Below are 11,515 nucleotides of genomic sequence, written 5' to 3' on the forward strand. Positions count from 1 at the left end.
CCCAGATTTCTTTTCCTTCTCATGTTACACTTCTCAACTGTCCTACATAAGAAGGGAATCTTGCACTGTGTGAACTTGAATTCATTGTTGCCAGGGTCAATTGAGCCCAAACTCTTAGATGTGCACAGTCCTGCATTGAGCAGTAGGGTTTTGCAAAGATTTTAATATGAAGAGGCCTTTTAGCAATGGTTCAGTATGGATAAGCAAAATTTATATTGTAACTGCGTAACAAATCTGGTTTGGATCAGAAACTAGCACTCCTATTTTTTTACATTTTTACCCGTTATTCTTAATTACATTCCACCTTGTAAGAGTTACAATAGGTTGGGAAGGGTGAAAAACCACTTCGTTTGATTGGTTGCAACCATTCCATTTTATAGTAAATATTAATTGTTTTAACATTTTCCACCCTCTCTTGTATGCATCTTCCATTTTCTCTGTGGGAATTCTCATTCAGTATTTTTGTCAATATCTTTGTTTTTCTTATTTTCCAGATTGAATAACGTGGAGGAGTTTACTCGGGCTACAATTAAGAAATTAACTCAAGGAATGGCTGAAAACAACAAATCCATGGCTAATGCTAAAACTGATGAAGAAAAGGAAAAAATTGTGAGTTTCATCTTGTGATTTGATAGGTGTTTGTCTTGCTCGCACTTATTATATTTATCAATCTTACATTTTTTGCATGATTTTCAGAAAACTAAAAAGCAGAATGCTACAACTGGGTTGCGGACATGCAATAACATTTTGACAATGACAAAGGTAAGAGGGATGCAACCTTTTGTTTATTTTAGGGAATGAGTTTTTGCACACATGATTTTTACTTATAGTACATTGCCGGGTATCTCGTATACTGGGCCATCACTAATTGTTTCTTTTATGTGGTCAGCCATTGCATGCTAAAGTGCCTTCTTTTATTGGAGATAAGAGAATCAACCTTTCTTGGAAAGAATTGACAAAACCTGCACCATCTACTACACCAGCTGCTGGGTATATCATCTTTCCTTTTCTTTTAAAGATCATTTTATTTCTTTTCCGTTGAGAGTACCTTGTCCTATCATCTCTTTTAGTGACACTTAGTTCAGATTGGCAGTTTAGATACGAAATTATATTTCGTAAAAAATTATCGTGGATTAGTACAACTAAATTTAGTAAAATAATCAACTTAACTATGATGCTTTAACTTGTGCAGTGCAAAACGACCTGCTACTGCTACCAATGGATCCAATAATATTGCATCAAAGAAGGGTCGAGGTGCTGGTGGTTTGCAAAATCAACTTGTCAATAGAGCACTGGAAGGTTTATCTGGTGGTGGGAGAGGTGGTCCTAGAGGCAGAGGCAGAGGAAGAGGCAGGGGTTGGGGTGGTCGTGGAAGAGGGAGAGGATATTGGTAACTTTATTACTGTGGTGATGTAGAAAACATCACATTTCACTAAACTGTACCAGAACACGTATAGAACCTATTGATGTCAGGATTTTTTTTATTATAGAGGTCAGAGGAGGATGAGTTTTTTACATTTGGTTGTACTTTCTCCTAAGCTTGTTTATGTAGAATGCCGAGTTATTGATCATTTCCAATGCATTTGGTGCAAGCAGCAGATGTTGACCAGCTGATGAGACTTCTTATGCCCGTAGGTATGTGTGAATGTAGTAATTTGATCAGAGTGCATTATGAAGACCATATCTGACCTATAGAATGTTGCCCTTTCAAGCCTTATAAATTAAAGTTTTTTAGTGCATGCAAGTGCCCTTAAGTGTGTCAATCTTGAAACTTGCAACGTTCATAATACTTACTATCATTCTAAATTTCTAATGTTTGTAATAATGGTCTCATCATGCTCAAGAATCCTTTATAAAAAAAGCTAATGACCAAGGAACAGGAGGAGCAGGATACTAAATAAAAACCAGCACTATAGCGATATATATTTACACCCTTTATTCCTAAAATCAGTTACCTTCCATTATCTAGAGTTGAATGAAAACATTAGTTTTAATTCCTAGTTATCATGAACTATGACCAGGAGTTATTTGCAATGGTGATGGGGAAGAGTGGATTATGATTTCTGGTAACTTAGAAGCCGTTGTCTGCTGATGCTCCGGGGTATCAGTGGTGCTGATATAATCCCACCATGAAGAACAGTCAGTAACATCATCCTGTGTCTTTACTTCGCCATGCTTTCTGCTAAATATCTTCTTAACTAATTTGACAGCCCTTTTCCAAGGGTTTTCATGATTAGGGGTGTCATTACCTTGTTCATAATTTTGAGGTGTTTGACTATATTTTAGCGAATAGATGGTAGAAAGTATAAAACAGATAGTAGAAGTGCCTCCAGAAATTACATATAGAACCCATAAATTTCCAAGCTTCAAAGTTTCTGCGTTGGTGGAGATCACAGTGTTGGTGCACTCGCCTGAGGGATTCAACCATTTCTCTTCCAATTTCTGAAGTTCTCCCCGTTCTAAGAGCTGCAATATAGCTTTAGAAACGTCTTTGGCAACTGGGGAGCCTTTCTGGAACATCTGCAACATGGGATTGACAGGAATCTTAGTATAATTTGTGAAAGATACAAATACATTGTAACACAAAGCTCATCTTTGAGAGCATGCTGCCAGTTCTTAAAGTAAGTGGTAGAAAATAAAATTCAAGGTAGATAGTTTTTAAAAGAGTTCTGCTGTCACTTACAAATCCCAATCCTCCAAATCTGGTGGATGGAACAGAGCCAGAGTATCCTGTGCAGTATTTACTGGCGTATACTTTTTCATAAGGTAGTTCGAGAAAAGCAGCTGCTATTAAGTGGTTTTTAAATGCACCGTGGTAATTGTATTCACTACTAATGTTTATGATGTCCTCTGGCTTGAACCTTTCCACATTCACTAGGTATGCCCTAACAAATGAATCTCCATCACAACCAATTTTCTCGTTGTTCTTCTTCAACCACTCAATGTCTGTGACATTTGGCTTCAGTTGTTGAACTGTGAGCATTGAAGAAAGACTGGCAGTGTAGCTGGAGTTAAGAATCAAAACTAGAAAGAGCCATGCTCCCATCACTACACGAGTTAAGCTGCTATACATTTTCTCCCCTGCAACATGAAACCATTGACATCAGGTGAGTGTGATTCACATTTGCATTACATTGGTTTTTATAACAGTATTTTACAGATATATTTTTAATTCTGAATACCTAAGCTGGCTATTTTCCATATCTATGCTTGATAAATATTGTTAATTAAAGTATGAGATTGAATGATTGATACTCACTGTGTGCAAAGAATAGAGAGAAGAATGTAAATGAAAGTGCAGTCCCCATCTGGCTTTTCCAATTACCCTGGAACTCTGGATTTTTCCCCCGCTCCAGGTACCAAACTACCAACATTGTGTAAGTCAATATGGCACCAGTTACCACCCACATCTGCCAGGTGAAGGGCTTCAGAAACATCAATGCTGAATCTTCAGACTTTTGGGGCACTATCATTGATAATCCTGATTCTGCATATGGCACAGTAAAATCTACATATTGCAATCTGTCTGATAGTAGCGTCATATCTCCAACTACAGCCTCAAAAGTCTTCAGCCATTATTGACCCATATGAAAACCATAGAAGTATCTAGGTTAGTACATAGTAAAGCAAAAAATGTGAAAATGTTGTACCCAAACTTCAAAGTTAACAAGATTCAATGTTGCATTGACATGTGAAGGTTTTATTTCATTGCTGATTAGATAACTGAGCTTAGTTATATATAGGCTTGCCTTCCATTCAATAGAGAGAAAGATTAGTCTCACAAAGGGACTGTATGTCCCCACATGGAGAACACCAAATTAGAATTACACAAGCAAATAGAAACATCCTACAAAATCTTTAGTTGGAGGGTGTGATAAGCAAATTGGAAGAACTAGTGACAGTTTGTGGCATCTAAACAAAACTTAATCATGGTTAACACTACACAAGAAATATGGGGCTGTAGTTCGCTAATCAACTATCTTTAACCATAGTTAACACTACACACTACACAGTTTGTAGCTTGTTAATCAGATCTTTAAGTAAACTAAACTGGATTATGAAATACAGATAAGTCATTTAATTGTCTCACATTTTCCAGGTCAAAATGTAAGATTGCCACGAATGTGGAGATCCTGAATACCTAAACATTTTATATGTCAATGCTTTACTAGTATGTCACCATTTGAAACATCAGTCTATACCACATTCCTATGCGTAAATGTTGGCAAATCAAACGTCAAATTCCAGAAAATCTGGAAGTAAAATGGTCAAGTTATTACCTTGTTATAGACGAGCTGAACCAGGTCAGGATAGGTTCCATTGATGGGATAGTACTCATATGGCAGATCATACTCCAAAAGTTTTAACACCTTTTCAAAAATCTCAATGCAGAATCCAGTATATTTAACTTGACTTCCATGCTCTCCATATTCAACCTTGACAAACTTGGAAAAAGAGGTTCTTCCAGGAACTGCTATTTTCATTGGATTTTGTTTAGTAGGCAGATTCCATCCCTTTGGAACTCTCAGCACCAACTTCCCAGGCCAAATCACTAAACCACTTAAACTTTCAGTGTTCCTAGAAGCATCATCACCACCTTGTTCCATAGAGAGACTAGTGGTGAACCCTTGTTCCAGAGTCCAAAAGTCTAATTCTCTGTAACTCTTTCCATCTACATTTACAATCGTTAAGGTAGGATTATGTAGGAGCTGCATTCCTTCAAATTGAATTTCTCCACTTAAACCAAGGTATTTGGTAGACAATATTTCACTTAGTAAAATATTTCTGCCACTACTATCCCTATTGCCCATTCTATCTACTGCTTGTGCAGTAATTTTAATGCTATCATATGCTTGCAGTGCATAAAATCCTGGGTTTCGGTTATCTTCCTCAGGATATTTGTCTCGGAAAGTTCTTCGGAACTGAGCCTCAAAATATTGATACTCATTGCTATTTTCAGAGTAGTATGTCTTGATTCCTAAAGCTCCCTCCATATATGAAATGTCAACTTTATTGACATACTCTAGCGAATTAGTTATGCTCTCTGGGATTATCCAAACTGATTCTCTATCTACAAGCCCCATTTGTGAAGCTTCTCTGAACAAATGAATCACCATATCTAATGATGATTGCATAACAATGAACACCCGAGATTGTGTATTTTCAATTAACTTCAGCAGCTCTTCGTGAATAAACTTTCTAGGATCAGACATATAAGAAGTTGATGGGAGAGCTAAACGGTACTCGATAATTGAACCATCAACTTGGAGGGCCTCAGATAGCAGTGCCAAAATTCCATAATCACCACCATAACCATCATCTTCGTAAACGGCTACTACTCGCTGCCACCCATAAGCACGCACTATATCTGCAATACATTTTACATATGCAGTACCATTGTTAGCTAGTGTCACCAAATAGGGCCAACGAATCCCCATCATTTGTGGGGTAATGGAAGGTGCTGCAAAAGATATGATAGGAATTTGAGCTTGGCTAGCTAGTTCAGCCACTTGAGTTGCTTCTGTCCATTTATGCATGCCAACAATTACTTGTACCTTCTGCTTTTTAATCATATTTTCAGCTACAAGAAATAATATATTCATGTTCATTAGTTACATATTTAAGTAAATTAACCATAAAGGCATGAAAACCTTAAGTCATCTCTTAGAAAATGCTACATATTACTAACCAAGAGCAGTAGCTTTGAAAGGATCATCGGATAGGTCCTGAAAATAGAGAGCCAGTTTGTAGGTGTTTGAAGTGTTATTGTATCTTTGAGCTGCAATGTCCATGGCTACTTGTTGTTCTTTTCCAATACGAGAGTTAATATCGATGATTGCACCAATAGATATAACTTTACTGTCAGCATTTGTGGTCTCAGCTTGGTAGCCATTAATGAGAACAAAGGGGATGAGTAAATAAAAGGAGAAAAGTGCTAGAGGACTAGTTGAATAATGAATACTCATTATTGTGCTCGAGTATATTAGGCCTATGAGTTATGTCCTTTATAAGTTTGTTTGAAAATTTGTGTATAAAATGGCTTCCCTATGCTGTTATGTATATTACATGCAATATAAGTAGACTTTTTGAGGAAAGGCTGGCATTGAAAAAAGGAAATAAATAAGATGAAAAAGATTCATGATGGGGTCATGAAACTTGAATTTTGGACTTGGTCAATTATGAAGATGTTGAATGGTTCCTCCAACTTAAAGACAAAATTGACTATGAGGAGTGGTCTCTAGATGAGGAAGGTTGGTAATTGGAATCACAAAAAAGTCACTATAAGAACACAAAAATATGAAATGTGAACCAAATATGGAAGGTATCTAGAATTATGAAGAAATTTGGGCAGATAACAGAATTGTTGGGTTTGTAAAAATGCTGGAACCGTGATAGATAGAAGACTTTGAATAGTAAGTTAAATTTATTGGGTATATAGATAAGTGTTGGGAGATCTTCATCAATGGGTTACAACATTCTTCCATAGGATAAGTGAAAGAAACATATAAGTGGACTTGACATCACATCTTGACCCAAAACCTTTAAGGCATGAGGTCAATGGGTCCATCTACTTATATGTTCTTTAACTCGTTCATTCTTGTCCAATGTGAGACTTCTTCATTCACACTTGGAATAGCCAACATTGCCTCTTCAAGTGTGAATTCCCATTCGAGTATTGGATGCACTAGAGCTCAGCTCTCTACCCACTTGCACCACCGTTGGCTTATCCTTTCATCAAGGGAACACGCCGCCTTGACCTCTCGTCAGGAAGACTTTCGACACAAGGATCCCACATGGATCTACCGACCACTTGTTGCGTCAATATTTCGTTGAGCCGTCGAACAATCGGCTCTGATACTACTGGTTGGGAGATCTTTATCCATTGGTTACAACATTTCTGCATGGACTAAGTGAAAGAAACATATAAGTGGGCTTGACACCACATCTTGACCCAAACATAGATGAATGTTGTAACCCATAGATGAAGATATCCCAACAACTGGTATCAGAGCCGATGGTTCGGCTGGGACATGACAGGCTTAAGAGGGGCGAACCGGGAAAGTGTGTGGTACCCACACTTGAGGGAGAGATTGTTGGGTTTATTCAAGTGTGAAGTCACACATTGGATATGCGGGAATGAGTGAAAGAGTTTATAAGAAGGAAAAAACCCATGAAACTAATGGCTTAAGGTTTTGGTTCAAGACGTGGTGTACTTGATCATGTGATAATATGGAGTAGGCTCCTCAACCGTGAGCAAGTGAGTAAATATCTAGTGTGAGATTATTAGCAAAATTGAGATTGGAATGCATTTGAAAATAAATGAAGAGAAGTACACCCTTAATTGCTTGCACCTTAAATTAGCTATTTATTGTGGTAATAATTAGGAGAAAATAATTACTTCGAAACTGAGTTCTACTCTTTCCTTAGTTCTACTCAATTATTAAAGTAAAACATTCATTGTTTTTTTATTTTTGCTTTAGTATGCTCATGTGAAACATGATTCTGGAAAACATATTTTTTTTTTTTTGCTTCCTCAGACCTTCCTTAAAAGTGAGTCTATGCTTTTTATAGCTCAAACTAAGACTTGGCAAATATTTTATCATATAGGAAAAGTTGATTTATCTTAGTTCTAAACTTGCAGTCAAAGAAAATGACTCGGTGATATTATAATTTCAAGACGTGGCTCAACTAGTACGTACATGCTCCAAGTATTTCGTATTCTAAGGTTGTCTCTTTCTTATGGTTTTTTTGTTTTTTTTGCTGTGACATCTTCAAGTCATGGCAGAACAATTTCCTCATCTCCTTCGCGTTTGAGAGTGACACAGTGTTCCATAGTTTTCTAGGTTTTGAACGCTTAGTAACAATTGCCAACTATTATCATAGCAGCCTGACACCTTTCTATGCAAGTTTATAGATTATATTATTCTTTTATAAACAAATTTAATTAATTTCATGCACAATTAAGTGTCATTTAATTGCTCCCATTTAATAAAAAAATAAACAATAAATTACAATTATTACTCAACATGTATTATATGAGAAAATGTTTGAATTAAAAGTGTTATGGAAGTAGGGAATAAAAGAGTACACATATATTGTCCCATATATTGTGTTATCCTATATGCCATAGACTTGTGATTGAATAGAAAAATATATTTAAGTTAAAATTTATTTATTAAATATTTTTTTTGACTAATCACAAGCTCGTAAAAGACACAAACTGTTGTACAATATATGTGTCCCGAACTCAAAAGGTGGTATGATGGTTAAGCTGAAAAAATTAAATTTAAATCCAATAAAAAATGAGGAGTTATAAGATAAAGATAGTTTGATGGTTAAAGAGAATTAAAAGAGTTTTACGGTCTGCCCACAATAAATAATTTCCTAATAAAAAAAGTGTTATTGAAGTAGAGGAGGGGGATAAAGATGATGCGGACACTGCAAAAAGAGAGGCAAATGAGGAAATTGGGTTGGACCCAGAACTTGTAAATGTTGTTACTGTTCTCGAACCGTTCTTGTCTAAGGTATGTGTCCTATCTTCATATGCTGCATTAATTAGTATAACTTTCATGGACCTTTTTTCCCGAGTTGCGTGGTTTATAGCACAATTGAATGTTCTCTGATTCTGTGAAATTTGCACACCTGTTAAAATTATTTCCATGATGGTTGGTTCATGAAATAGGGTTTGCACAATTGAGTGTTCTCTTGGTTTAGATGTGCATGAGTCCTGCATTGAGCTGTAGGGTTTTGCAAAGATTTTAAGATGAAGAGGCCTTTTACTTTTAGCAAAGGTTCAGTATGGATAAGCAAAATTTATATTGTAACTGCATAACTAATTTGGTTTGGATCAGAAACTAGCCACTCCTATTTTTTACATTTTTACCCGTTATTCAAATGTGGATCTTAATTACATTCCACCTTGTAAGAGTTACAATAGGTTGAGAAAGGTGAATAAACACTTTGTATATTGGTTGCAACCTTTCCTTTTTGTAGTAAATATTAATTGTTTTAACATTTTTCCACCCCTCTCATGTATACATCTTCCATTTACCCTGTGGGAATTGTCATTGTTTTTTTGTCGATGTCTTTGCTTTTTTTATTTTCCAGATTGAATAACGTGGAGGAGTTCACTCAAGGAATGGCTGAAAACAACAAACCATGGCTGATGCTAAAACTGATAAAGAAAAGGAAAAAAATGTGAGTTTCATCTTGTGGTTTGATAGGTGTTTGTCTTGCTCGCCCTTATTATATTTATCAATCTTAAATTTTTGCATGATTTTATCAATCTTGTTTATGTAGAATGCAGAGTTATTGATTATTTCCAATGCATTTAGTGCAAGCAGCACATGTCAGCTGAGGAGACTTCTTATGCCCGTAGGTATGTGTGAATATAGTAATTTAATCAAAGTGCATTATGAAGACCATATCTGACCTATAGAATGTTGCCCTTTTCAAGCATTATAAATTAAAGTTTTTTAGTACATGCAAGTGCCATTAAGTGTGTCAATCTTGAAACTTGCAACGTTCATAATACTTACTATCATTCTAAATTTCTAATGTTTGTAATAATGGTCTCATCATGCTCAAGAATCCTTTATAAAAAAAGCTAATGACCAAGGAACAGGAGGAGCAGGATACTAAATAAAAACCAGCACTATAGCGATATATATTTACACCCTTTATTCCTAAAATCAGTTACCTTCCATTATCTAGAGTTGAATGAAAAGACATTAGTTTTAACTCCTAGTTATTTGCAATGGTGATGGGGAAGAGTTGATTATGACTTCTACTAACTGAGCAGCCGTTGTCTGCTGATGCTCCGGGGGACCAGTGGTGCTAATATAATCTGACCTGGATGAACAGTCAGTAACATCACCCCGTGCCTTTACTTCGCCATGCTTTCTGCTACATATCTTCTTAACTAATCTGATAGCCCTTTTCCAAGGGTTTTCATCATTAGCAGTGTCATTACCTTGTGCATGATTTTGAGGTGTTTGACTATATTTTAGCGAATAGATGGTAGGAAGTATAAAACAGAGAGTAGTAATGCCTCCAGAAAACACGTATAGAACCCATAAATTTCCAAGCTTCAAAGTTTCTGCATTAGTGGAGATCACGCTGTTGGAGCACTCGCCTGAGGGATTCAACCATTTATCTTCCAGTTTCTTAATCTCTCCCTGTTCTAAGAGCTGCAATATAGCTTTAGAAACGTCTTTGGCAACTGGGGAACCTTTCTGGAACATCTGCATCATGGGATTGTCAGGAATCTTAGTATAATTTGTGAAAGATACAAATACATTGTAATACAAAGCTCAAGTCTTTGAGAGCATTTCCTTTGCGGCCTGAGCTTAAAGTTAAGTGGTAGAAAATGGAAATTTGAGATAGATAGTTTTTAAGAGAGTTCTGCTGTCACTTACAAATCCCAGTCCTCCAAATCTGGTGGTTGGTACAGAGCCAGAGTATCCCTTGCAGTATTTATTGACGTATACTTTTTCGTAAGGGAGTTCGAGAAAAGCAGCTGCTATTGAGTTGTTTTTGAATGCACTGGGATACACGTATTCACTATTAATGCTTATGATGTTCTCTGGCTTGAACCCTTCCACATTCGCTAGGTATGTCATAACAAATGAATCTCCATCACAACCAATTTTCGCATTGTTCTTCTTCAACCAATTGATGTCTGTGACATTTGGCTTCAGTTGTTGAACTGTGAGCATTGAAGAAAGACTGGCTGTGTAGCTCGAGTTAAGAATCAAAACTAGAAAGAGCCATGCTCCCATCACTACACGAGTTAAGCTGCTATACATTTTCTCCCCTGCAACATGAAACCATTGACATCAGGTGAGTGTGATTCACATTTGCATTACATTGGTTTTTATAACAGTATTTTACAGATATATTTTTAATTCTGAATACCTAAGCTGGCTATTTTCCATATCTATGCTTGATAAATATTGTTAATTAAAGTATGAGATTGAATGATTGATACTCACTGTGTGCAAAGAATAGAGAGAAGAATGTAAATGAAAGTGCAGTCCCCATCTGTTTTTTCCAATTACCCTCGAAATCTGGATTTAGTTCACATTCCAGGTACCACACTACCAACATTGTGTAAGTCAATATGGCACCAGTTGCCACCCACATCTGCCAGGAGAAGGGCTTCAGAAACATGAATGCTGAATCTTCAGACTTTTGGGTAATTACCATTGATAATCCTGATTCTGCATATGGAACAGTAAAATCTACATATTGCAATCTTTCTGCTAGTAGCGTTATATCACCAACTACAGCCTCAAAAGTCTTCAACCATTATTGATCCACATATTGAAAACCATAGAAGTATCTAGGTTAGTGAAGCAAAAAAGGTGAAAATGTTGTACCTAAATTTCAAAAATACAAGATTCAATGTTGCATTGACATGTGAAGGTTTTATTTCATTGCTGATTAGATAAGTGAACTTAGTTACATATAGGTTTGCCTTCCTTTCAAAAGAAAGAAAGATTAGTCTCACAAA

The 11,515-nt window shown here is 36.3% G+C and overlaps 3 protein-coding genes across 4 annotated transcripts in view; 1 reads left to right on the plus strand and 2 right to left on the minus strand.

The window, feature by feature from the left end:
- LOC109349383 (apoptosis inhibitor 5-like protein API5) overlaps nt 1-1,578 on the plus strand; it is a 9,402-nt gene extending 7,824 nt beyond the window's left edge. For both annotated transcript variants that reach the window (XM_019590151.1, XM_019590152.1), the window contains 4 exons: nt 495-609; nt 697-762; nt 890-990; nt 1,193-1,578. In XM_019590151.1, coding sequence (XP_019445696.1) covers nt 495-609; nt 697-762; nt 890-990; nt 1,193-1,394 — 484 coding nt within the window. In that variant the 3' untranslated portion in view covers nt 1,395-1,578. The remainder of the gene's footprint in view (nt 1-494; nt 610-696; nt 763-889; nt 991-1,192) is intronic.
- On the minus strand, nt 1,496-6,195 carry LOC109349380 (glutamate receptor 2.9-like). The gene is made up of 5 exons (XM_019590149.1): nt 5,690-6,195; nt 4,281-5,581; nt 3,260-3,566; nt 2,684-3,081; nt 1,496-2,520 (listed from the first exon to the last, which is right to left on the minus strand). Exons 1-5 carry the CDS (start codon nt 5,964-5,966, stop codon nt 2,005-2,007), a joined length of 2,799 nt encoding a protein of 932 aa, XP_019445694.1. The 5' UTR covers nt 5,967-6,195; the 3' UTR covers nt 1,496-2,004.
- LOC109350412 (glutamate receptor 2.9-like) overlaps nt 9,322-11,515 on the minus strand; it is a 3,590-nt gene continuing 1,396 nt past the window's right edge. The window contains exons 3-5 of the mRNA XM_019591651.1: nt 10,995-11,310; nt 10,419-10,816; nt 9,322-10,244 (exon numbers count right to left, since the gene is read on the minus strand). Coding sequence (XP_019447196.1) covers nt 9,738-10,244; nt 10,419-10,816; nt 10,995-11,310 — 1,221 coding nt within the window. The 3' untranslated portion in view covers nt 9,322-9,737. The remainder of the gene's footprint in view (nt 10,245-10,418; nt 10,817-10,994; nt 11,311-11,515) is intronic.

Source organism: Lupinus angustifolius, chromosome LG06 (genome assembly GCF_001865875.1).
Source record: "Lupinus angustifolius cultivar Tanjil chromosome LG06, LupAngTanjil_v1.0, whole genome shotgun sequence".
In the NCBI taxonomy this organism is placed as follows: domain Eukaryota; kingdom Viridiplantae; phylum Streptophyta; class Magnoliopsida; order Fabales; family Fabaceae; genus Lupinus; species Lupinus angustifolius.